The 27,865-nt window shown below is 45.5% G+C and overlaps 1 protein-coding gene across 2 annotated transcripts in view; it reads right to left on the bottom strand.

The window, feature by feature from the left end:
- KIAA0825 (KIAA0825 ortholog) overlaps window positions 1-27,865 on the bottom strand; it is a 523,961-nt gene that overhangs the window by 395,181 nt on the left and 100,915 nt on the right. For both annotated transcript variants that reach the window (XM_060235688.1, XM_060235689.1), the window contains exons 8-11: window positions 27,019-27,169; window positions 16,452-16,642; window positions 15,573-15,755; window positions 729-842 (exon numbers count right to left, since the gene is read on the bottom strand). In XM_060235688.1, coding sequence (XP_060091671.1) covers window positions 729-842; window positions 15,573-15,755; window positions 16,452-16,642; window positions 27,019-27,169 — 639 coding nt within the window. The remainder of the gene's footprint in view (window positions 1-728; window positions 843-15,572; window positions 15,756-16,451; window positions 16,643-27,018; window positions 27,170-27,865) is intronic.

The following is a 27,865-nucleotide window of genomic DNA, read 5'->3' as shown; positions in this document are numbered from 1 at the left end:
TATACAGAAGATATGATTTCATAAAATTCCAACAACTTTCATGGTAGATTTAAAATATTTATTAAACTTTATCGGCAACAGTAGTAGTAGTAGTAATAAAATTTATTGCGTAAAGTCAATGCCCATTACAATTACAGCAACACAAGAACATAATTAGGGTTGCCAATCCCCAGGTGGGGGCAGGGGATCCCCCGGTTTGGAGGCCCTCCCCCCGCTTCAGGGTCGTCAGAAAGCGGGGGGAGGGGAGGGAAATGTCTGCTGGGAACTCTGTTATTCCCTTTGGAGATTTATTCCCATAGAAAATAATGGAGAATTGATCTGCGGGTATCTGGGGCTCTGGGGGGGATGTTTTTTGACTTAGAGGCACCAAATTTTCAGTACAGCATCTAGTGCCTCTCCCCAAAATATCCTCCAAGTTTCAAAACGATTGGACAAGGGGGTCCAGTTCTATGAGCCCCAAAAGAAGGTGCCCCTATCCTTCATTATTTCCTATGGAAGGAAGGCATTGAAAAGGTGTGCCGGCCCTTTAAATGTGATGGCCAGAACTCCCTTTGGAGTTCAATCATGCTTGTCACAGCCTTGATCTTGGCTCCACCCCTAATGTCTCCTGGCTCCACCCCCAAAGTCTCCTGGCTCCATCCCCAAAGTCCCCAGATATTTCTGAAATTGGACTTGGCAACCCTAAACATAATAGTTCCCATTCTACATCAACATCTGGAGATACTCACTTAAGAAATGAAGGGGAAAATTCTGTTATGCCGCATAACCAGTGTAATGGTTGGCTAACAGGGGGTTCCAAAAGATGTGAAGGAACAGGATCATCAAAACTACTCTGAAATGTTCTGAAAAATAAAAAAAAATATTTCAGAGGCATAAAACATTATACTTAACAACTGACAGTGAAAAGAAAAATGATAGAAACACCTTGATCAAAAGAGCTTGTTGCTCAGAACAAAAGGTCAGCTCACACAAAGTGGAGAGATGTCTGGTTCTGCCAATTCCCCTGTCAGCAGCAGTCCTGTGTACACATCATGTCATCACCATCCTTCAGAAGTAGCATTTGGAAGGTGGCATAGAGAAGGAGACAACACCTTGCAGCCCTATTATACCAGCTCCATTGTTTCAAGCTAAAGCTTGTTAAAAAAACAAAACATCTACTTCTAAACATCCATTGTTAAATTTTTGCTGGATATTACAATGGTCCCCCAAATGTTTATGAGAAGCAGCAACGTCTAATTAAACAGTACTAAGTTCTATCATCTATTAATAAATTTGGAAGCATTCATCAGATATGAAATAATTATTTTATTTTATTTCAACAATTTTTTATGTTTGTCTGTGGGGCAACTGGGGTCCTCAATTCTTGACTGGAGTTTTGCCTGGAAGGCAGCTTTAACTTCGGCTGACTGAAGGCTGCCAACCTGAAGCTTCCTCCGAGGGATACCTCCTCTCCTGGGTGTGGGTTTAAAGTGAAGACGGAGATTGCAGCGTACAAGACGATGATCCGTATGACATTCCGCACTGGGCATTACTCGGGTGTGTAAGACATCTCAAAGGTCTCTCTGGCGCACCAGAATGTAGTCGATAAGGTGCCAGTGCTTGGACCGTGGGTGCATCCAGGTTGTCTTCAGGCTATTCTTCTGCTGAAAGATAGTGTTGGTGATGGTGAGCTGGTGCTCCGTGCAGAATTCTAGCAGGAGGCGCCCGTTATCATTGCAGTTGCCAATGCCGTGTTTGCCAAGTACTCCTTTCCAGGCTTTCGAGTCTTTACCTACTCTGACATTGAGGTCGCCAAGGATGATCACGTTGTCCTCTGTAGGGGTCTTCCGTACGAGGTTGCGTAGATCAGCATAGAACTTGTTCTTTTCTGCAGGATCTGCTTGAAGGGTTGGGGCATAGACACTGAAGAGTGTTGCATACTGCTTGTTTTGAAGTGGGAGGCGCATGGACATGATGCGATCTGAGTGACCTGTTGGCAGGTTTTCGAGTTTGGAGGCAATGGAGTTCCTGACCATGAAGCCAACGCCAAAAAGGCGGCTCTCAGCCTTTGACTTACCCGACCAGTAGAGGGTATAGCCAGCACCATGTTCTTGAAGACTACCTTCCTCAGGGAAACGGACCTCACTGAGAGCTGCTATGTCAATATTCAACCTGAGAAGTTCGTGGGCAACTAGAGCAGAGCGTCGTTCAGAGCGACCACTGTCTACTGTGTCAAGCATGGTTCTGATGTTCCAACACGCAAGCTTTAGTCTTTGCACACTTTGTGAGGCAGGTGCATGCCTTTTCTTTGTTGTTATTTTTTGACCGCAAGTAAGGATGCCCGTTGACCGCGGCTAGCCAACTGGGGGGGAAGACGAGCTTTGTTTAGGCCACCTTTTCTAGGCCCCTCTCCGTGCGGAGCAAGCAGTGCTGTCCCTAGATAAGGCTGCTTGGTCGTTCAGGGTGCTGCCGAAAAATGCTTTCGTCTCCGGGTCAGCATCAGGAGACCAATACCCTGAACCGCCTACATGCAGGATCGGGACTGCGGCTTCCAGTGGCATCTTCCACCTGCCGTTTCGCCCCTTGCCCATCGCTGCAGGACTTGGTGTGTTGTGGGTTGTGGAAGTGGATATGCCCTTCAGGCCTGCGCAGAGGAATTTTTAGGTGAAGCACAGTGTGCGCGGTACTGGCTCCACCCTTTCACCTTGGGGTCATCTGCCATGGCCCAGTAAGCCGGGACGCCGGCAGCGAGTCCTCCAGGTGGTAGTTGTTACATTAACGAGCTCTATCTGCCCGGGTTTGATGTTAGAGTTTTCCTTCTCTTGGCTGGTGAGGTTGGTGAGCCCAGCCTGCCCATCCGGTTATACCGCCGGACATTTGGTCGCACCATTACGTGGCAAACTCTGTGAGAAACGGGGGGGGGGGAAGGTGTTGCCACGGATGCAGTAATGCAGGAGAGGCCATTGCAGTGACCATCTGCCAGGCATAGCCGGACAGTGACCACGCGGCGTTCACTACACCGGGAAAGGAGAGGCTATGTATTGCACATACACTTTCCCGGGGGGGGGGGGGCAGGATCCCCAAGAGGGAGCCCCCCCTCCCCCTTCGCCCAGATTCGTAGTATCCTTCTTTACGCCAGGAAAGAAAATCATAAAATGTGGGTTCAAATAGAAGCAGCTACTATCCTTCCAACTTGTCTAAACGAATTTCTGTGGAACGTTAAATCTGATAGGAAAAAAGTTCCTATACATAACCCTTTCCTACAATTTACATTAAAATTATGGGACAAATTCCGGGCTCACCTGGTGCAACCTTCATCACCAACTGTGGCCGTTTTAGGTCAACCATGGTTTCCTCCTGGGCATCCATCTTCTAAATTTAAAACATGGAGGCAACATAAAGTTCTCAGGCGCAGAGACATCAGTACACTAGGCCGTTTATGTTCACATAAACAACTGGAATCCACGTTCAAAATTAAGATACCATAGTATGAATATCACCAAGTTCATAATGCTCTAAATAAAACGATTCCGGTGATACCAGTAACGAATCAACTAAACAAGTTTGAAAAACTCATTAAACATGAAAACGCAAACATGAGAGGGGTAATTTCTATATTGTTTATTGAATCAGAAAGATTGGTCACATGGTACTTCCCAGCAAAACTCATGGCAAAATGATTGCGCTTTACAGTTTACAGAAGAGCAGTGGTCAAAACTTTGGGTCTCACCACTGTTTAAATCTAAATCTACCACTTTTAAATTACAACATTACAAAATTGTTTCCCGTTGGTATTTAACTCCATTCTCTCTCTACAGAGCAAAGTTGAGTCCAAATCTTCTTTGCTGGAAGGGTTGTGGGGAAGCAGGAACGTTTTTACATTGTTGGTCTTGTCCGAAGATCCAAACCTTTTGGAATACTATAATAGACAAGACTGAGGTTATAATAAATGACTCTATCCCTCGCTCCCCAGAATCTATTCTCTTACATTTTTGGCCACACAATAACTTCACTCCTCTCAAATAGGAACTGATCTCCCTACTAATATTAGCAGAAAAAAATTTACTAGCTAAACATTGGAAAACAATAAAAATTCCCTCCCTAACTTTGTGGTTTCAAAAAGTATGAGACATTGTGATTCAGGATAAAATAGCTTCCCAAATATTATTAAGTGATAACCCTACAGCAGGGGATAAATTTCTGGAAAAATGGTTCATTTTTTTTTAACATGTCAGTGAAAAATCTTCAAAACAAGATAAAACGCCAAGCAAATACTTGGACTTTATTTTATATTAACATTATTGTATAACTATAGACTTACTCTTTTTGGCTCATGCTAGACTGTATCTGGGTTCATGTTTATTTTATTTAGTTTTGGGGTTTTTTATATGCTTTCTGTATCACTAAATTTTTACTTAATATCTGTTCATTTGCTATTTTATATTATTTGTATGCTGAACATGTTGAATTTTTGAAAATAATAAAATTTTAAATTTAAAAAAATAAAAGAACTCGTGTGCTAATAACCAGAACATCAGGGAGACTATTCACCTAGCATTCATATTACATTGTTTATAAATGCATGCAAAATTACATGTACAAATAGAGATAAAATGCATTTATTTATTTATTTATTTGTTTGTTTATTTCAATTTTTAGCCCGCCCTTCCCATAGGACAGGCTCAGGGCAGGTTACATCATAAAAACAATCAACAATAAAACAATAAAAGAACCATTTAAAACATATAAAATCTAAAACTACAGAATGACAATAAAGACTAAAATGGCAGGTTCTGCCTCACAATCATGGCCTATTGTCCAGGTCCAGCAGAACTTATAGCACTGGGATGGAATGAAGGGGGGAGTGACCGGTAACAAGTGACATCCACTGCGTCAGCTGAAAGCCTAGTGAAAGAGCTCTATTTTACAGGCCCTGCAGAATTGGAGCAGATCTCGCAGAGCCCAGATCTCAGGGCATCAATGGAGCCCCATCAAAGAATAGGAGCCTGATCTCTGATCCCAGCCCCCTGAAAGCTAGGCATAGGACCTCTGTCTTCTATTAATTCAATTTCAGCCGGCTCTGTTGCAAACAACCAGCCACGGCTTGCAATGCACTACCAGTTCCTCTGGGGCTGGATCCGGGTGGCCATCCATCAGCAGATAGAGCTGGGTGTCATCTGCATATTGATGACACCCCAACCCATACCTTCAGATAATCTGGGCAAGGGGGCACGTGCAGATGTTGAATAACATTGGGGAAAGAATTGCAGCACACCACATTGTAATGGCTGCCGCTGGGATAGTTCACCCCCAAGCTTCACCCTCTGTCCCCAACCTTGGAGAAAGGAGACCAGCCATTGTAGGGCCAGCCCCTGTATTCCTATGTTGGCGAGGCGGTGGGCCAACACTTCATGGTCAACTGTATCAAATGCTGCTAACAGATCAAGAAGGATCAGCAACGCTGAACTGCCTCAATCCAGATGCCTCTGGATATCATCTACCAAGGTGACCAACATCGTCTCCATCTCATGGACAGGGCAGAAGCCAGACTGGAAGGGATCCAGGACATCAGCGTCCTCCAAGAAAGCCTAAACCTGTGTTGCCACTGCCTTCTCCATTACCTTGCCCAGGAACTGCAAGTTCGAAACTGGATGGTAGTTTGCTAGGACCATAAGGTCCAAATATGGTTTCTTCAAGAAAGGATGGACCACTGCCTCCTTCAAGGCCCCCGGGAATGCCCCTGTTGAAAGGGACAAGTTGATGATCTCTCTCAGAGGAGTTCGTATGCCGTCACCGCAGGCTTTAACCAGCCATGACGAACAAGGATCAAGGGGGTAAGTGGTGGGTTTCACAGCAGCCAGGGGCTTATCAATTTCATCCTGGGAGAGCAGGCTGGAATGGTCCAAAACTGGACCTGAAGACGGGCGAGGAGCTTCCAGTTCCATTACTGTATCAATTGTGGCTGGAAGTTTGTGGTGGAGCGACAAGACTTTATCTGCAAAATAATCTGCAAAAGCAACACAGCCTATATCCAATTCCCTAACATTTGGTATGCCCTGAGGCAAAGATGTTAAGGACGAATTAATCTAAATAACTGAGCTGGGTGCAATTTTGCAGAACCAATGGAGGCAGCATATAACACCTCCTTTGCTGTCTTCGTTGCCATCTCATAGGTCTTCATAAATGACTTATAAGATGTTCTTGTAGCTTTATCTCGAGTCTTCCACCACATTCTCAAGTTGTCTCAGCTCCCGTTTCCTCTGCCTCAGCTTCGAGGAATACCAGGGAGTCAAGTTGGTATGGGGGCGGAGAGGGTGCCAGGGAGCAACCACATAGATGGCTTCAGAAAGGCAGCTATGCCAGTCTTCCACCAGCTCATCCAATGGGCTGCCAGGGGGAATTGGATCCCGCAGAGCCTCTTGGAACCTAACTGGGTCCATTTGGCTCCGCGGCTGAGAATAAATCAGCTTGCCGCCTAAACAGGGAGGGTTAGGCGTGCATAACCAGGCCTTCAGGACAAAGTGGTCTGACCATGGTGCTACATCCGTTGTAATACAGTCCTTTTCAATCCCTGAGACAAAGATGCAGTGGAATACACATATTTCCCACTATACATACCAAACAGTTACATACTTAGTAAACCTTCAACTGACTTATAACTTGAATGAAACTTCATTGGTCTTAAAAGTGCCACAGAACTTTGTTTTACTACTTCAGACCAACAATTCTACACACCTGAACCCTTTGCAATATTGTAGGACCCAGTCCAGTATTTTTATACACTAAGGAATAGGACAAGCCAAATTTCTGCTTTAAAAATGTGTAGTAAGAACATGCCCTGTTTACTAAGGGATTAATTAATCTGGATGAACAGTATGAATTACGTTGGTACAATTCTTCAGAGTTCTCTTAAAAGCACATGGCAAAGCTTTTAAAGTCAGAACTCTAAGACTGGATGAAACCATTCTAACCAAATTTCTAACAGTGTAAAATTTTAAAGATGAACAATGAGAGATTAACAATGTATTGATATCTATGTATCAGAAAAATAACTAATAATGTCAATGGAGAACTTGTTTGGCTTAGTGATTGGTGGTAGGCAATGAAAATATTAATAGTATATAAGTTTAAGTTTTCTTAGTATGATAATTGAACCATAACCAGTGATACAAAGAAATATACTTCCAGGGCAATCCTAAATGAAGTCAAACGTTTCTACATCCACTTAGTTCAATGGATTTAGAAGGGTATAATTCTGCATATGATAGCACTGTTTATGTATAAAATATGCTATAGCAGCTGCCTCTAGTCTCAAAGCTGAGGAAAGCATCTGTGAGAATATTTGATACCAAGTTAAAATTCTGTGCTGGAGTTATTCCTCTGCAGTATATGACAAGTTGAGAACTGATCTTATAAATCTCAGCACGAGTGTGAAATGATGAATGCTTAAATAAAGAATCCTAATAACACTGAATTGTAGGACTTAAAGAATTTGGTGTTAGAAATAATCTTACATTCAGTACAATATCAAGTTGTATGTGTTTCAGCTGGTTTCTTTTTGAAAACAAAAATACTTTCACAAACTAAGCTATATATGAATTATTTGAAGAAACAGATTAATTGAGATAAATTTATAAAGAGAGAGAGAAATTCTCAAGGCACATTAGTAGAAGCAAACCCATTGTATATATGGTGATATATTGAAAGGAGAAAGAAAAGAGAAAGAATTACTGGAAATTGATATTGGACAGTGCAGTTAAGACTACTGTATGTGCCATGTGTACTGTATTTATTCAGAGTGCTTTACAGAACGGAAAACTAAGAACAAGACATGTTGATCCTTCAGGAAACCTGATAATAACAGTTAGGACATACATATATAGTGGAAAAGTGCAACTACTAAAGAGAAAGATAACTGGAATAGCAGTATTTACTGAGAAATTAACACAAATGAAGTATAATGGGGTGTTTTAGGAGTTTTTTTCCTAAAACTATCAAACATTCATTTGTTACTGAGGTCAACGGCTGTGAGGTCTCAATATTTTAAGCTCATGACTGTATGCTACCTGGGTCATGAATTAAAATGATTTTCCTCCTCTCAAAATTGAAGGCTCTGGGGAAATTTCCTGCTGACATGGCTGGCGATTCAGACGATGTTTGAATGAACCTCTGAAATCAAGAAGCCACTGAGAAAACAGATACAAGCTCTCCTAAACATCCTCTTTCATGCACAAGAGCCCACTCATCTCACTTTGTATCAAAAGAGATAGTTGCAAAGAAGTGGCAAGAGGTTACATTTGAAGCAATTGTGAAAGAAAACTCATATCCAAGCTGGCAGAATGTAAACATTGTGTCCATTTTGGGGTTATTATGCTGGCAAAGAAATTACAGTATTCTACTACTATTGTATCCTCTCGCCATCCAGAAATGATGAATACATTGATACAAAGGCAGAAAGAGCACATCACTCACTGTGATCAACTTGTAAACATTTTGCAGATAAAACTGACCATATTTGATACAGATATGATTAATGATAACTGAGGTTTCCACTTTACATGTTCATAGGGATACAATTCAGTTAATGCAGTCAGAGGATAAGACCCACCAACTGTCTGTTTGATATGTGATCACACTGACTTGTGAAGTCTCCCTGGGGGGAGCTGCTTCTCTAACAGAAAGATCAATGCCTCAGTTTTCAAAAGCTGTGACACAGCTTTTGTCCTGATATAATAAACACTGGCCAGTTTCACACTGGATTAGATATGGATTCTCAACTTGGAGAAGATATGGATTCTCAACTTGAAGATATAGATTCTCAGCTCCAGGTGTTCTGGATGAGAGAGTTTAACTACCCTTTCTAATCTTTCTTCTGACCTTGGTAGAGATCCCAAAGTTCCTTGGTTCCTCTGATCATCTGTGGATGGCAGTTGACAGGGATACCCATGTTGGTATTCTTGGACCTTTCTGTGACTTCCAATATCATCCATCTTGATATTCTTTTTAGCTTATTAAGATGGGTTCTGTCTTGTCTTCCACGGTATTTAACATTTACATTAAATCACCAGGAGAGGTCATATGGAGACAGAAATGTGTACCATTTAAATTCCAGTGAGTTTGTGGAAACTCTGATCCAGTGTTTAAAATCAGTGAAAGGATATAGGCAAATATCTGGAAAACCCAGAGGGGACAAGTGGTCTAAATAAGTGGAAACTGGTATGTCCTAGATGGTGTTATAGTCTCTCTGAAACATCAAGCTTGCAGTCTGGAAGGTTTTTTTGGGGTGGTGGTGGTGGTGATGTCTCACAACCAACTGGATGACAACTCAGAAGTGATTTATTGGTATGCCTCGCTTTTATCCTTAATGGTGATCCTAAATGGCTTACAATATCATTACCCCCTTCTCCATCTGAATCTAAAGAAAGATATTTCCAAAGATGTCTTAACTTCTGCCTTTCCAGCTCTCCTTATCTACCTCTCCACTTAAACAACAACAACATCAATCATCATCATCAATTAATCACCCTATCCCAGCTTGAATCAGGCTCTGTGTGATGTACAGAAGAGTCATAATGCCATAAAACAAATACAAAAGAGAGAGGGAAAGGGGAGAGGGTGCCAGCCACAGAGGAAAACTGTTGCTGTTCTCAACTAAAAGCCTGGCAGAACATTTCTGCCTTACAGGCCCTGCTTAATTGCATAAGATCCTGCAGGGCTCTGATGGTATTAGACAGAGATTTCCACCAGGTTGAGGCCAGGACCAAAAAGGCCCTAGCCCTGGTCAGGCTAGACACTTCTAGGGCTAGGGACCACCATCAGGTTGTTATCTGCAGAACTCAGAGCTCTCCCAGGGACATACCAGAGGAGACGGTCTCACTGACATGTTGGTCCCAGATCACTCAAGGCCTTAGAGGTCAATACCAAGACCTTGGACCTGACTCCGTACTCTACTGGAAAGTACTGTAGCTGGCACAGCACAGATTGAATATGTGCTGTCCATGACGTTCCTGTCAGGATTCATGCTGCCACATTCTGGATCAGTTTCTGGGTCAATCTCAAGGATAGGCCAGCGTAGAGTAAGTTAAAGTAGTCAAGTCTGGAGGTGACCACTGCATGGATTACCATGGCTAGGTCAGGATGTAACAACAAAGGAACCAGTTACCAGACTTTACTCCTTTCTTCCCACATCCTCGATTCCCTCCAACCCCTCTCTCCCAAAATCAGACTTTGGGCTCTATTCCAACTTGTGTCAGTGTCCAACTGTATGTCCTAGGTTTTGATCCACTTGTCACTATTAGGCCCACTTCATATGCTATCTAATCCAGATCTCCTTCAATTATTGTCACAGGTCCAGGGTCCATTTGTATCATTAGAAGCCTGGTACTTTTCTTATTTGTCTGCTAAAGCTCTGCATTGGTCTTCATTCAAAACTTGAAAATGAGTTCAGTGTAAAAAGATCTCTAAATTAAAATGTGGTGGTCTAAGTCTAGGCTTGGGCTTACTTTTATCTGCCAAGTGTTAAAATCCAAGTCAGCAGCTCTTGCCAGGAAGAGAGAGCAAGAGACAGGTTTCTCTCCTATGACTGTCAATTTTGTGACTCTGAATCCAGCTTGGTAACCAGGTTTATTCACACAGGGCACATGCCTACCTGATACTTGTACTAACCACAAACAGTAACAATGTATCCACATAATGTAGCCTGAGTCAGAGATCATTTCAACAGTGATGCCTAAAACACGGAATTGCCTCCAGACAGAAGTAACCTACAATCTTTTAAGCATGTAAGCTACAATATTTTAAGCACCAGTCAAAGATTTTTAAATTTTTTGAAATTTATTTTCTCTTTTATAAATTTTCTGTTCCCTGATATGGGTTTGTTAGCTGCCTGCTTTTACATACTGTTGTTTTAAATACTTTTTTTTTGGCAGAGTTTTATTAGTCATTCTACTTTTAGCTCATAATTGTTATTACAAAGATAAAAAGGTAAGCACCAGTTGTTTCGGACTCCAGGGTGACGTTGCTTTCACAATGTTTTCATGACAGACTTTTTACGGAGTGGTTTGCCATTGCCTTCCCCAGTCATTTACACTTTAACCCCAGCAAACTAGGTACTCATTTTACCAACCTCTGAAGGATGGAAGGCTGAGTCAATCATGAGCTGGCTACCTGAACCCAGCTTCTGCCAGGATCGAACTCAGATCGTGAGCAAAGCTTGGACTGTAGTACTGCAGCTTTACCACTCTGTACCACGGGACTCCTTATTACAAAGATTCAGAAATACAAAACAGAATTATGCAAGATTAAATATTTTTTTTTTTAAAAAAATAGGGCTGAATTATGTCACCACCATTTTAAGGGCTTACTGTCAGTTTTATTTTTTTAAGGTTAAGATTTTGAGTTTGATGCTGGGTTAATGGGTATATTTGCCCATTTGTTGCTTTTGTTGTTGTTATTGTTGGGTTGTTTTATTATATTGTGATATTTAGCGCTTATTTTAATTGGTTTAGTGTATTTTAAAAAGCCTCATAAATATTTATATGGAGGGATTGTGTAGAAATATTTTAAAGAAAGAAAGATTTTTCTCCTGAAAGTATGACACCACAAAAGTTAACTACATTCTGGTCTTAGTTTAATGTAAATTGTGTTTGTTAAATTAATCTTGTGCTTGTTTCCGCCCCCCCCCCCCCTATTTGTAGCAACTTTAGTGATTACATAACTCAAATTTTTCACTAGCAGCAGGCATCACTTTGTGTTATTTAGTTCCTTTCTCTCATTTCTTAAGACATAATAGCTGAAATCCCAAGAACATTTTACTGGGAGTAAGCTCTATTGAATAAAATAGGGCAATTCTGAGTAGAGCTGCCTAGGATTGCTTCCAATATCTACAAAGACTTTCTAAAGGAAATTCTAGTTGGCTGCTAAGGAAGTTTTAAAAACAGTGATTCTGTATTTTGTAGGAATTCCAAGACGTGGTTTTGAGCCAAGTATGTCACTTCTATGATTTGGTTTATTGATTTCAGAGAGATTTCAGTTCTCTATGGAGACAAAGATGGTTATCACTAGCACTTGTTTTTGTTTATGGGATATATTCTTTATACACCTGATCAACAGTAAGTCTGTTGTGATGATCCCTGGATATTTTTTTTTTTAAACTTTAAACATTTTATTAAGGCATAAAAGTAGCTTACAATCCATAGCGCAAGAAGTTTACCGTCAAGATTAACAGAAATAACATCGTAAGCTTAATAGACAGAATACAGAGCAAAAATGACCTTTAAAAACAAACTACAAACTGAAGGTAATAGTAATTATAATTATAATAACACAGTATTTGAAAATAAAATAAGATCAGGGAAAGGAAAAAGGAAGATATAATACACTTTAAATAACTTGAAATTAATTTGTTAAGAGAATTTTATAGCAAAAGGAAATCCTTATACATTTTATTTTTAGAATAAGAGTTAGCATAAAATGGATCGGTGTCAAGCTTTTCTAGAATGGGAAGCCAAGTTGCCAGATATTTAGCGTAGGCTTGGTATGGGTCTTTGTGGTCCATGGCTGCCTGAATTTTATCCATTACAATGTGTTCCCAGACTTTAAGTAGCCAGTTGTCAAGTGTCAAATTCAATGAGTTTTTCCAGGACTGCGCAATCGTGGTTTTAGCAGCTGTCAGGAGTTTAACTATCAAGGATTTTTTAGAAGATGAAAGACGGGTATCGGACCAATGATTGAGAAATATCCTTGTTGGTTCATCTGGGATCAAGACCCCAGTTAGGGAGGAGAGATGGGCACAAATTGAGGTCCAGAATGGTCTGATTTGGGGGCAGTCCCACCAGCAGTGAAAATAAGAGGCTTTGAGCCCACAGTTTCTCCAGCAGTCTGAAGAGCCTAACTGGGTCATATGGGAGAACTGGTTAGGAGTAAGGTACCAACGTGCTATCAATTTAAAGTTTTGTTGAGATATATTTATAATGGTAGATTGTAGGGCATCACTAGCCCATATAGAGTCCCATTGGTCGGGAGAAAGGATGATGCCACAGTCTTTATGCCATTGGGTGGTGTAAGAGGGTAAGGTTGCTTCGAGTTTAGACAATAAGATTCGATACAGCCGTGAAATGAGACTTTTAGGCGTTCTCTCTTCGTGAAAATGAAGAACCAGATGTTCGTAGTCAGATGAAGGGCGAGAAAATGAAGAGATCACTTTAGGGTCCTGAAGAAAGTGCCTGATTTGAAAGTATTCAAACCAAGGTGCTGGCTTAGTCAAAACTTGGTCTAGATCATTTTTAGGTAGAAGTTGTTTAGAAGATGAAAGAAGATTAAAGAAAAAAACTTTTGAGGAGTCTCTCCAGAGCTTGAAAGAAAAGGGTAGTTGGGCAGGAAGGAAATATTTTTGTCCTATAAAAGATGAGATAGTAGAGAGTCCTGGAGCCAGAAAATGACGCTCCAAATCCCATACTGACAAGAGCGCCCTGAGGAATGGGTTCATGAATTGCCACGGTGGGCGTTCATTTTTCTTGAGCCATAATAGTTCGTAATATTTCAGTGGGGTAAAGTGAGCTTCCTCTATGGGCGTCCACGGCGGCGGGGGATGTTGGTACAATATTTTGGTCATCTGGGATAAAATAGTAGCTTTATAATACTTTGCAATGTCGGGAACTGCTAGGCCACCTTTTTGTCTTGATCGACATAAAGTTGAAACTTTGATTCTAGGCTTTTTATATTGGATAATTTATAATATGTTAAACCTACAGGATTTAAGTTTAGAAACAGGGATGTTGCCTTATTTCATTTATTTATTTAAAAGATTTGTTAGCTAGTTTTCCTCCTACGGAGCTCAAGGCAACTCACAATATTAATAAAATACATAAATAATATTTTAAAAACATAAAACCAACATTTTAAAATCACAATTTAGGACTATGTTTAATTAAATGAAGTCATAAATAAGCAGTGTTCAACTGTGTCCTAAAAACTGAAAAAGCCAGAAGTATGTTCCATAGTTTGGGGGCTGGCACTGAAAAGGTACTTTCTTATGTAAATCACTAAATGAGCATATTTAATAGATAGGACAGTCAGGAGAGCCTCTCCCTGTGATCTTAATATCCAGGCAGGAAGATCATTGCAATATGGAAGCAGGTGATAGTCCTTCAGATTCCCTGGTCCCAAGTCACATAGGGCTTTAAAGGTAAAAACCAACACGTTGAATTAGTGGATTGGTAGCCGGTGCAACTGCTGTAAAATTGAGCTTACATGCTCCTAACACCTGCCACCAACCACTAGTATAGTTGCAGTGTTTTGCACTAGCAGAAGGTTCTGGACAATTTTCAAGGTTATACCCAATCAGAGTGCATTACAGTATAGTCTAGATGTAACTAAGGATTACTGGGGCCAGATTTGACTAACCCAGCACATGCACCAGCTGGACAAAAGCACTCCAGATGACCACAACCACCTGGTTTTCTACGGTAACTGCTGCATCCAGTATCACTTCAAAGTGGAAAACCTGGCCTTCCAAGAGGCGTACAATCCCATCCAAGACAGGAAAGTTCTGGTTTGCCTTTCTACTAACTCACAGAATCTTGGTCTTGTCAGGATTAAATTTCAGTTTATTCACCCTCATCCCACCCGTTACTGACTCCAAGCATTAGTTCATAATATCAACAGCATCCTTGGAATTATGTGGAAAAGAAAGGTAGTGCTGGCTGTTGTCCACATATTGGTCACACTACAGCCCAAATCTTCTGATGACCTCTCCAAACACCTTCGTGTAGATATTAAATAGCGTGGGGGAGATAAGACCAAACTCTGCAGAACTCCACATGTTAATGGCTGTATGGCAGAGCGGGAATCCTCCAGCACCAGCTTTTGAGATCATCCTCCAGATAGGGATTGAACCACCATAACATGGTGTCCCCCAGTCCCAGTGCTAAGAGGCAATTCAGTAGGATTCTACAGTCAATAACATCAAAAGCTGCTGAGAGATCAAGCAGAACTAGCAGTATGACACTCACCCTGTCTGGTTCTCAGTAGAGGTCATTGATCAAGGTGACCAAACTGCAGCCTGAAGTCAGATTGAAATACATCCAGAAATGGAAAGGACAGATGCATAAAAAATTGGAAAGAATAAATGTTCTTTTTCTCAGTTTGGAAACTAATTCAGAACTCTGTAAGTATTTGTGAAGAAATACATTGTCCTTTCTCAGAGCATTCTAAATTATGATTTGGTATGACTCCTTGTTCAATGTTCTTTCCTTCAAAACTGTGTTTATGGAATTATATCTAGGAATATCATTATATCAGATAAAGAACACCAGTTAATTTTATTGATGCATTGAATTATATAATCTTATGTGAAGATGACTCCTTCCTTAATGCTGGAGTAAAACTACTTATGAATGCCTCAGTAAAATTGTGAAATACCAGTTGCTTATTTGTTTGGTTCCTCTCAATATAATGGATTTAAGAGCAGATTATAAAATAAAAGCAACAATAGTAAAAGCACCTCATCCAAAATACTGGATGGATGGACAGTCAATATTCCTAGTATACAGTGAATGCATTTTTATATTTAAAAATATCAAACTCTCACTTACTCATACAGATTTTTCACTGGGGCAGTTAAAATAACAGCTGCTGTAAGAAGATCATTGCAATGCTTGTGTATTTTATAAATGCAAGGATTTTCATCTTGATGTGGGCTCAAGAGTTCTTGCACAGAGCCACAGACTGACCACAGCATGTTTTCACAGGTCATCAGAATTGCTGTACAATCTATTCTGTAAGACACAAAAGAAGAGTCCCCAAAACCATTAAAAACTGTAATATAATCCATAATATGATGTCATTTGCAAAAACAAAAAAATCTCTATGCTTGCTTGAAACACAACAGTATTCCAAGGCATAATTAAGAAAATGAAAGCATTGTGGCATTTATCTCAGACAGTTCCCAGGGGTTCTGTGACCCTCAGCAGTACACTTTGTACCCGTATATTGGAAAATGTGTGAAATTAGAAAAATTTGCTGAGCTTCAGCCCTGCAGATGATTTTTCTGTTAAGTTAATGTTTTTCTAATATTGTACCAACAAACATGTCTATTTTACAATGTTCATTTTTATGGGTGTCTGCCTTCTGTTATAGTTTAGTATCGCCTTGCTTGTTAAGCCATGTTCAAAACTAACAGTTTTAATGAGGAAACTCTCCATCAAAATAAAGATGTGGGAAGGCAAGTAAGAAACAACAAGATGAAGTTCACTTTTGGGCAAAATATGAATGCCACAGTTTCTCAAAGAGAGCTCACTGCTATCCAGGAGAGGAGCTCTTTCCCAGAAGTCCCGAGTATTTCTGTATGTGCCAAGATTAACTTAGTTTACATACATGATTAATTCTGCTTTGGATTTTAACCAGATGGTTTAATGTTCAAGCACAGAATGACAAAAGACAAAATTAATAACAAAGTACTAATAAATCATTACCGTATCTGTGATGTTCTTTTGTAACTTGGTTGGGCTTGAAAATATCTGCAAATCAAGATTGCCAAAGATTCCTCTAGCACTTCTGATAGAATCTCCTGGGCTAATACAGGGGGTAGAACACTCCATAGATCATGATGAAGAGCACAGCAGAAATAATGCCACATCTGGACTGAGAATGAGCATCTTTCCCCCTGGCAAAACCACCAAATGTTAAACAATAGAAACACATCTTCCAAAACGTCAGCTTGGATTCAGTGAAACTAATCCATTCAGGCTGAAGGAAATTGCTAAAGAATCTGAGATGCTTAACTACCAGAACAGAATCCTCATATGATGTAAAACATATTTTTACACAAACGCCTAAACACCATGTTCTATTTCAGTTAACAAGCTGGTGTTCTTTCAAAATTTCAAGCTGGTGTTCTTTCAAAATTATGATTTGAACTATCATAAACTTGTCTTCCTATACCTTTAATATTTTATTTCCAAAATTACATTTTTGTCAGCAGTACATATATCGGCTGTCTGTGAAAATGTAAATGCAAAAGGGTGACCAACTGTGAGGCAATTTCCACAGGAGTAAGTTCCCAGTGGGTCTCCTTAGTACTCTCAGTTCATAACTCAGCCCACATCCATGATAGCTAAAGCTCCACCTGATCTTCACTTGCATACCAAATATTCCCTTATCCCAAGATTCCCATCTAGACTTTTGTTGTACTCCATTTCCCCTACTGAATAGCTTGAGCCAATTATTTCCAGTGAAGGAATTAATAAGAATTTTTGTATGTAATGTTTTAATTAATGTTACTCATGAAGCTGGAAGTATTAGTGGCAGACAGACAGATGGTATCCATAAAAGTTTAGGGGAATTTGCCTGATATAGCAACCTTGCAAAAGCTAACCAGATCTAGATCTAATCAGTACCTGGAAGGGAAACCATCTAGGTGCCTTTACCCTGTATATATCATCAAGTTCCATAGTAGAGTATAAATGTAGTACATAAAATGTATATCATAATAAGCCTTGTTTTGGGCAGCAGACTGATAGGTATTGGAAGCTTTCACTCTGCCTCAGCAAAAGAGAAGCAACTTCTCATTCTTACAAATCCAGTTAATGCAATTGCTCAGTCACTTACTTTCCTAAACTGCCAGATTATGACATAGTCTGTTTACCTACAGTTGAAAAAACAGCAGAAGTGTTAGTACTGCATCCAACCCTTCTTGCTGGATATGTAAATGTCTATTCATTGTTAGAATTCTTAAAAAAATAGAATGATATCTCTTTATTATGTTTCAACAATACCAGAAATAAATATAATAACATCTAAGCTCTGTGCAATTTAATGTCTTGGTAGATTTTTCATACAAATATAGTCTGAGACCAGAGATTATAATAATTTCCTGTCTAATATGTAATCTACTATACAGTTCTGTTATTATGGGTCACTATAATGAAGTGTAAATTATCAAAAAATAACCTTACTGATACTGATCTCTGTCTGCACATTATGTTTCTAATTTTATTGTAATATCAAATGATTATATGTGGAAACTTTATTAATGTTTTTAACATGTATGTATTTTATGATATGCTAATAAAATCATTAACTATTGTAGATTTTCAGCACTGGTAGTAAAATAATATGAAGATATTATGAGTAAATGACCTGCTGTAGCAAACATTTAAAAATTATGTGTTCATTCATACTATTCAGTGCATTTTAAGCATTTCTGAAACAAGCTAATTTTTAACAAGTTTTTATATCCTGTATATTCTATGCATATATTATGCCTTCTATGTATTCTACATTTAATTTATTGTATTTTGACTCATACAGTTATTTGTAAGACTTGTTTACAAAAGATCTAAAGTATCATATACCAGTACATATTATTTAATTATTATCAATGATATCTCAAATTACATTATCTCAAAGTATAAGCTTAGTAATAAACAATGTTATCAGTTTAAAAGTACTCATGGGAGATTTGAATTTTTTTCTTGTTTGCTATTTGTTGTTACTTGTAAGTATTCAAAGAGATAAACATCTGCTATTTTTGCAAGCTTCATACAAGAAAGATGTTAGCTTTCATTTATATTGTATGTCAGGAAACAGGCAGTTGGGAAGTATTACATAAACTCAATATAATCTGCAAACAGGCTTGTTCAATTGCACAGGAACTACAGAGCAAAGCCTCTATTTTCTCCATTGACTGAGGCTCCTTCCTTGGGGTGGAAGGGGGGATAGCTTATTTTGCCATGCTCTCTCCATCACTCTACTGAGCTACTGAGGCAACCCTTTCTTCCTTCTATTGGCTGAGGCTCCTCCTCCTGTTCCCCTGGAGAAGGAAGGAAAGAGCAAGAGTTTACTTGGCCCAGTTCCCTGGATTGCATGGGAGAGATACAAAGCAAGCACCTTTAAGACCGAGTGCTACTTTTTGAAATATGTTATATTTTAAGTTTTTTAAATGCCTTTAATTGTATTTGTCTGTGTCCTTTATAAAGTTTATATCTCTCAGAGCTTTTTAAAAAAAATTAGCAGGAATGCACAGGACACAGTTCCAGTTGTCCTGCCATCAGGGAGTGTGGCCTAATATGCAAAAGAGTTCCTGTTGGGCTTTTTCTACAAAAAAGCCCTGTGTGAAACAATGGTGATGTCAAGGGATGTGGCCTAATATGCAAATTCCTGCTGGGCTTTTGCCTGCAAAAAAAAGTCCTGATATCTCTGCTACCTGAAATTATATTTCATGACACACAGCCCACCAAGTACTCATTTATATCAGATCTGGCCCTCATAACAATGAGTTTGACACCCCTGAATTAGATCATCTTTCAATAACAGGCTGAAATGAAAATACTACCCTGAGCTAGATGAACATGCTCAAAATGGAACTGAATGTTAGATAATAGATGACATATTCCAGGAACCAGGCTACAGGTAATTAAGCCTGTTTCCCAAATTTTACTGAGGTATACTTTGTTTCTGAATTAAAGCCAGAGGTATGCTTCACTCTTACACAAATTAAAAATATTTCAGACGATAAAATATTATGAATTACATGTCTTCAGAGGAATCCAGGGCCAGTTTTGTATTGGGGAGGCAAAATGCTCAGGGATCCCTGCCCACCATCAAGGTTCCCACGTGCCTCCCATCCCCAATCCATGTGTCCCCCACCTACTTATGCATCTTTCCCTAGCCCTCCAATCACCTGTGTTCATAGCTGCTAGGATACCCTTTCCCCGATGGCACTGGGCAATGCAGGCAGCTGGGAACTGCTGGCAATGTGTTCACCAGGAGCACTGCCACTACCATGTGCTTGGCAGCATGTGCAGCTCTTAACATGTGCAGCTGTGAGGAAGAGCATGCACAAGCAAGTGGATGTTGGAAGGGTGCACAGGCAGGTGGCAAGGAAGGCACACTAATGGGGTCAGAGGCACTGGGTGATTTGTTGCTGGAGACCAATAACTCTGCCCTAGGAGCTCTAACTGGTTGAGTAAAACAAAGGAGGCACACTCCTAATGTGGCTATCATTGTTACTTCTGGTATAAAACTGAATAAGCTTTTAGTATATTTTTCTTATCCAAAATATTTTATCGTAGTAATAGATGGATATTGCTCTGCATCCATCACCAACTGTGTGTAAGGTTTTGCCCAGAATCTTGAGTAAATGCAGAAGAAGCTTTAATGAAGAAACATATAGCAAACACTTTCTTGCCAGACTGATATAAAATGAAACTTACAATCCAAATATAGGTTACAGGTTAACGGCCCATCACATCTCCTGCTTAAAAGTATTTGAATTATTTCTCAGGCTGCAGTGTTATTTTCTACAAGGTTGCATTCCAAATTAGAGACATCTTCTGTTGGTACCTATCTTCCACTACTTGGGAGACAAGATTAGGCCCTTGCTTTCCACAGTGACTTACCCTCCACAGTGGCCTCACTTGTTACCAATATTATTCTATATCAAACCTTAAAAGAATACAAAGAGCCTATCTAAGGGTTAGTGAATACTGATATTCTAAGAAATGGGTTAGTATAGTCATGAATATACGTGTATAGATACATGTATGACTACAAACAATACAGCTATGGATATATGAGAATATTTTGGATAATTCGCTCTTCACCAGCAATGACAATACTATCAGGAAAATCAGCAACCCACAAGCTTAAAACAAATCCTTATCAGGGATTTGTACCTGTGGTTTTCAATTCAATACTAGTTCTGTTTTTATGTGATGCTAGCCTTCCATTTCTATGAGCAGCTCTGAAAAATCTGAATGTCTTCCCACCCATTAATTTGGCTAAAACAGTGGAGATTGCCAATAAGAAGCTTCTCACTCTCTCCAGCACTATCAAGTGGTGAGTTTCAAGCTGTGGCCCTAGAGAATCAGACCCTCTGAGACGTAAGATTGTAGGTCACATATGCATAGTACATACACTTTTTAAAAACTTGCTTTTATTGTGCAGTTCATACTCCTCTAAGGATATAAGGGGATGGAGGACTCTGTGATGCACACAAATTCTACCACATGCATTTTGAAAAGGAACTGTCCAATGTGTGAGAAGAGGAGCAGAGAACTTTGAGGTTTTAGAAATATTTTAACTAAATCCTCGAGTTGCCAATGCTTAAGACTGGCTAAGCAGTCTTAAGGCTGCTACTGGATTCTTTCAGTCTTGTTATATTGTCCAGGTAGTGCTGAAGCTATGTTTCAAATTACTCAGAAAGCAGAAAAGAGTAAGACATTGTCCCGCCCAGCCCGGGCAGGGACTGCGCGGAGGAGACCCCCCGGCGCCTGCCAGCCGCTCCAAGCCCCCGGCATCGCCCCAAGAGCCCCCCCCACCTCTCCAAGCCCCTGTGGAGGCCCCACCCCTCACCTCGACTGACGGGGCGAAAGCAGCCACCCGAGCGACGCCTCCCAGACGGCGAGCCCGGCTTCGAGTCCGTGAGGTCTGGCCGGGGCAAGACGCCGGAGAGCAAGAGGGAGAGCCATTCAGCTCGTCGCAGCACGAGACGCTCCCTTGCAGCACGCCGCTGAGGGCTGGGACGCCTGAGGCACGCCCAGTCAGCCCGGCCCCGACGCACCTCTCCTGGGCGTCTGGGGCTTTGAAGGGGGGAGGAGCCAGAGAGGGGCAGGTCCTGGGAGGGGGGAGGATGGGTCGGGAAGCATAAAAGGAGGGAGGGAGGAGGTCGCTGAGGAGAGCTGGCTGATGCGCAAAGAGGCTGCCTCGCGAGAGAGAGGGACAGGAGCCATAGCACAGCCAGGAGGGAACGGGGGCCTGCGGTGAAGTAACCCAGTGCCCACCCCCCTGTTTCTGAGACCTCCGGGGAACGCCCCAGAGTGCCCGGGTGGGGCAACGGCGACGCCGGGGGACCGGGAGGGGCACCAAAGACCTGACAACGTGGTGGAGGAGGCGGGCACTCTCCCGAGCCTAGGACGACCACGCCCCCATATTCCGGCCCCGCCCGGGTGGCACTCAAGCCGAGTGGCGACCCCAACCATTGAGCCGGAGTCCAGCGAGTCGTCGACGGACGAGTCAAGTGAGGACTCCGTGATACACGTGGGGCGGACCGCCGCCATGGACACTAACCCCGCCCCCGTGGATTTGGCCCAGTTCGGGCAGTGGCTCGCAGACCACCAGGCGCAGCTCCTACGGGAGGTCACCCAGCAGCAGACGGCGGCCCAAGCCACCCTCGTGCGGGATCTTCACCAGGCGCTCCTCGCCCGCCCGGAGCCCGCAGGGCCAACACCATTCGGCGCCGGGAGGAGCCCCTGGCCCCCTCTAACGAAGCTGGGGGCGGAGGACGATGTCGAGGCATACCTGGAAGCGTTTGAGCGAGTGGCTGAGGCCGCTCATTGGCCCAGAGAGCAGTGGGCCTTTATTTTGGGACCCTACCTGACCGGGGAGGCCCAAGCTGCCATGAAGGCCCTGGAGCGGGCTCAGGCGGCGGACTATACAGCGCTCAAGGCAGCCATCCTGGACCGCCTGGAGATCACGCCTGAGGCCCACCGCCAGAAGCTGCGTTCCTGGCTGCCTACGGGGGAGACGCGACCACGCTCAGCAATAGCGACCCTCAAGGATGCCGCCACCCGGTGGCTCAACCCCACCACCAGCGACGGGCGGCGCATCGTGGAGCTGGTGGTAGTGGAGCAGCTGCTGCAGGTGCTGCCGCCGCGTACCCGCCATTGGGTGGCCTGCTGGAAGCCAACCCGTCTCAGCGAGGTCCAGGAGCTGTGGGAGAACTTTCAGGCCGCCGACCACCGCGGCCTGCCCTTCCGCGCAGAGGGCGGCAAGCCAGGGAAGGGCTTGCCCCCACCCGGCGGACGGGCCGCCCCAGGAGCGACACCCGGGAGGGCGCCCGGGGCCGGAGACCGGGGGGGCCGGGCGCGGACGCCGCCGGCCCGTGCCACGCCGGGGTGGTGGAGGCCCGGAGCACGCCCGGCGCTACCCGGACTTGGTCTACGCCCCGGAGGCCGCGAGGGGGAGAAGGAGGGGCACCCGCCGCCGGAGGCCCGCCGTCCAGCAGGAGACATAGGGCCCTGCTTCACCTGTGGCCAGTGGGGCCATCTCAAACGCGAGTGCCCCCTGATGGAGTGCGACGTGAGCTGGGAAGAGTCCTGGCAGACGGCTGAGGCGGGGGCTCGCCCCCCCCCCCCTGGACGATCCCGGTGTCCTTGGGAGGGCGGCAACTGCAGGCCATGGTCGACAACGGCAGCTCGCTGTCTATGATACGAGCCCACTTGGTGCCCGCCCCGCTGCCTGTCATCCGCACCGCCGCCATCCGGTGCGTCCATGGGCACATCGAAAGAAGCCCGGTGGTGTCCATCCCACTGAAATACTTAGGCTGCTACTGGAGCGTGCCGGTCGCCAAAGTAAGCAGCCTGCCCTACCCAATACTGCTCGGGCGGGACGCTCCGCGTTTTGGCAACGTAGTGGAAGCAGCCAACCCCGGCCGACCAGGCCAGCCTGCCGGGGCCGGTTATGATGACGCCGCCCCCGCTGGGGAGACAGAGGACAGCGACCCCGGGGAGGGCCCGTCCAACGCAGAACGTCCCGTGGCGGGGGGCCGAGAGGCGTGGCCGGCGGACCCGCAGTTCGTGGAGGCTCAGGCCGAAGACGAAGAATTGGAGGTGCTGCGGCGGCACGAAGCAGTCCGAGACGGGGTGGTTGTAGACGAGCGCCGGAGCCGGCGCCTCCCTCGAATCATCCGGGAAGAGGGCGTGTGGTTCAGAGAGGTAAAAGGGCGGCTGGGCCCCGGGAAGCAGCTGTTGGTCCCTCACAGGTACCGGCCCGAGGTCCTGAAGGGCGCCCACGACCACCAATGGGCGGGCCACCAGGGGGTGAAGAGTACTCTGACCCGGGTGCTAGCCAACTTCTTCTGGCCTTCCGTAGCCCGGGAGGTCCAGGCCTACTGTCGCTCCTGCGGTATCTGCCAACGCCTCGCGTCTAGGGCCGAGCCGCAAGCCCCCCTAGCCCCCTTGCCCATAGTGGGGGTCCCGTTCGAACGAGTGGCTATGGACTTTGTCGGGCCCCTACCCCGCACCCCACGTGGGGCCCGCTACATCCTGGTCCTCATGGACTACGCCACCCGGTACCCGGAGGCTATCCCCCTGCCCACCATGAAGAGCGCGGGCGTGGCCAGGGCCTTGATGCACTATTTCGCACATGTGGGGTTGCCCCGGGAGATACTCACAGACCGAGGCACACCCTTCACGGCGAGCCTCATGCGGCAGGTGTGCCAGGCGCTGCACATCAAGCAGCTCTTCACCTCCGTCCACCACTCCCAGACTGACGGGCTGGTGGAGCGGATGAACCAGACCCTGAAGGCCATGCTGAGGAAGACAGCATATGACCACCCCACTGCCTGGGACCTCTATGTGGACCCGCTGGTCTTTGCCATCCGAGAGACGCCCCAGGCATCCCTGGGGTATTCCCCGTTCGCGCTGCTGTACGGGCGGCAACCCCGGGGCATCCTGGGCCTGCTCGGAGAGCAGTGGGTGCAAGGCAGAGCAGTGCCGGGAGAGGCCCCGGAGGAGTACGTCAGGCAGCTGCAGGGACGCCTAGAAGACGTGCGGCGGGAGGCCCGGGAGAACCTCGCACAGGCCCAGGAGGTCCAGAAGAGGCGTTATGACAAGGGCGCTAGGGCCCGCGGGTTCCAGGCGGGAGACGATGTCCTGGTCCACAGGGGAGCGATGGGCCAGAGCCAGGGGGACCCGTGGCGGGGACCCTTCCAAATCACCCGAGTCCTGGGTCCCCTGACGTACGAGGTCCAGTGCGGGCCTCGTGCTCGCCAAAGGAAGACCCTCCATGTGAACAGCCTAAAGGCCTGGGTGCGGCGGGAGGCGCAGCCGGAGCAGGGGCTCGTGGCCGAAGATCCGGGCGAGCTCCCGGACGGAACCCTGCCCTGGACGACCGCGGGGGGCGCCGGGGGAGGCCCGGTGTTGGACGCCGCTCTCACCCCCAGCCAGCGACAGGAGCTGCAGAAGGTCCTGGCCGAGTGCCCGACGGTATTCTCCGACCAGCCGGGCCTGACCACCCTGGTCAAGCACCGGGTAGTAACCCCTGCAGGCCAGGTGGCACGCGCCCGGTGGAGGCCCGTCCCACAGAAGCGCTGGGACGTGATCGCCCGGGAGGTAAGGGAGATGCTGCGCCTCGACGTCATCGAACCATCACAGAGTGAGTGGCGCAGCCCGGTGGTCCTGGTGCCAAAGCCCGACGGCAGCGTGCGCTTCTGTGTGGACTATCGGGAAGTGAACAAACTGGCCAAATTCGATGCCTACCCGATGCCGCGGGCCGATATCCTAATCGACCAGCTGGGGGAGGCCCGGTACCTCTCCGCCCTGGACCTCACCAAGGGCTATTGGCAGGTGCCCATGCACCCGGCCGACAGAGAAAAGACCGCTTTCGCCACCCCACAAGGCTTGTTCCAATTCAAGCGCATGCCCTTTGGCTTGAATGGGGCTGCGGCCACATTCCAGCGGCTGGTGGACAAGGCCCTAGCCCAATGCGAGGGTTTCGCTCGGGCCTATATCGACGACATCGTGGTGTGCAGTCCCACCTGGGAGGCCCACCTGCTCCACCTCCGCCAGGTACTCCACGCCCTGCAGGCCGCCGGGCTCCACGCTAACCCGCGGAAAAGCCGCCTCGGCTTCCAGGAGCTAAAATATCTAGGGTTCCTGGTAGGGAAAGGCCAACTCCGACCCCTGCCCGAGAAGGTCGTCACCCTGGAGCAGCAGCCCCGCCCGCGCACCAAGAAGCAGCTACGGCGCTTCTTGGGATTCGCGGGCTATTACAGCAAATTTATCCCCAACTTTGCGGCAGTGGCCACCCCGTTGACGGACTGCCTGCGGAAGGCGTGCCCGAACGTCCTCCAGTGGGGGCCAGCCCAAGACGCAGCGTTTGAGGCACTGCGTACGAGCCTCTCCCGAGACCCCGTGCTGAGAAACCCGGACTTCTCCCAGCCCTTTGTGTTGCACACAGATGCTTCGGGGACCGGTATCGGGGCAGCCCTGCTCCAGGGGGGCCCTGGGGACGAACGCCCGGTCCTATTCATCAGCCGCAAGCTCCTGCCCGCCGAGCGGGCGTACTCCACCGTAGAAAAGGAGGCCCTGGCGGTCAAGTGGGCCGTCGGGGCATTGAAATTCTACCTCACCAACAACCCTTTCCGGTTGGTGGTGGACCACGCCCCCCTGCTGTGGATGTCGAGGATGAAGGACTCCAATGACCGAGTCCTTCGCTGGTATATGTCTCTTCTCCCCTTTTCTTTCACAGTGCACCATCAAGCCGGGGCCGACCACCGCGTGGCCGACTACCTCTCCCGGGTCTTCGAGGAGGAAGCGGAGAAGCAAGGGACACGGGGGGGGGTGTGTCCCGCCCAGCCCGGGCAGGGACTGCGCGGAGGAGACCCCCCGGCGCCTGCCAGCCGCTCCAAGCCCCCGGCATCGCCCCAAGAGCCCCCCCCACCTCTCCAAGCCCCTGTGGAGGCCCCACCCCTCACCTCGACTGACGGGGCGAAAGCAGCCACCCGAGCGACGCCTCCCAGACGGCGAGCCCGGCTTCGAGTCCGTGAGGTCTGGCCGGGGCAAGACGCCGGAGAGCAAGAGGGAGAGCCATTCAGCTCGTCGCAGCACGAGACGCTCCCTTGCAGCACGCCGCTGAGGGCTGGGACGCCTGAGGCACGCCCAGTCAGCCCGGCCCCGACGCACCTCTCCTGGGCGTCTGGGGCTTTGAAGGGGGGAGGAGCCAGAGAGGGGCAGGTCCTGGGAGGGGGGAGGATGGGTCGGGAAGCATAAAAGGAGGGAGGGAGGAGGTCGCTGAGGAGAGCTGGCTGATGCGCAAAGAGGCTGCCTCGCGAGAGAGAGGGACAGGAGCCATAGCACAGCCAGGAGGGAACGGGGGCCTGCGGTGAAGTAACCCAGTGCCCACCCCCCTGTTTCTGAGACCTCCGGGGAACGCCCCAGAGTGCCCGGGTGGGGCAACGGCGACGCCGGGGGACCGGGAGGGGCACCAAAGACCTGACAGACATACTGTATAAAATAGGATAAAAAGTTAACCTCACACCTCATAAAACGCTTTGTAGTCATCCCAATAGTGACTCTCAGCATCCTGTAAAATGCTTGTAGCACAAACTCTGATGCAGTAGTTTTTAACTTGAAATTGCAGAACACTGATCAACTCCTGATATCGCTGGAGAGGCACCAGGAATAAAGGCCTGTTTAAATGGAATGATCAAAGGGAGAAAGATTTAAGGCCAGTGCAGTTGGCAGTATCAATCTACAGTTCTACAAATGGTTTGGATTATTAAGTATCAATCATTCATTTCCTCTGAGTTCTTGAATCCAAATCCACATCACTTAAAATCTGGTTTTTGTTACAAAAACGCTTTGAAAATTGACATCTTTTATTCTACAAATATGTACTATACTTCTGCTTTAAGCAAGCAGAACTGTCAAGTCACTATTTGTCATCTTGAAATAGCTATTTTGCTGCTGCTGAAATGTAAAGTGCAACTCTAAACACTGATTTCTAAACAATGTGATATGTAGTTTAATCCTGAGAATCCTAATTAGTAAGCAAAAAACAAACTGCAATTTGTTAAACAATCCACTATGAATATCACAACAAATTGCAATTAGTTATAAATGAGAAAGCCTTCAATAGCAGTGTGCACAAGTGGAGAGGGTGACAGTCCAACCACTGAAAACTATATAAACAGGACAAGATACTATAACAAAGAGAAAGCCAAGACACTTTTCCTTGAAGTTCTGTTTAGTTTTTAAGTAATCTATTCTACTGCTGAATGAAATAATTCCATATTAGGGATAGGCATGAACCAGTAAACAAATTGGGTCGATTTCTGCTTTGCGGAACTGCGTCATCCCCAACCCAAAAACAAAACACATTTTTT

Source organism: Heteronotia binoei, chromosome 4, assembly GCF_032191835.1.
Source record: "Heteronotia binoei isolate CCM8104 ecotype False Entrance Well chromosome 4, APGP_CSIRO_Hbin_v1, whole genome shotgun sequence".
Classification (NCBI taxonomy): domain Eukaryota; kingdom Metazoa; phylum Chordata; class Lepidosauria; order Squamata; family Gekkonidae; genus Heteronotia; species Heteronotia binoei.
This window is presented reverse-complemented; position numbering and strand designations above follow the sequence as displayed.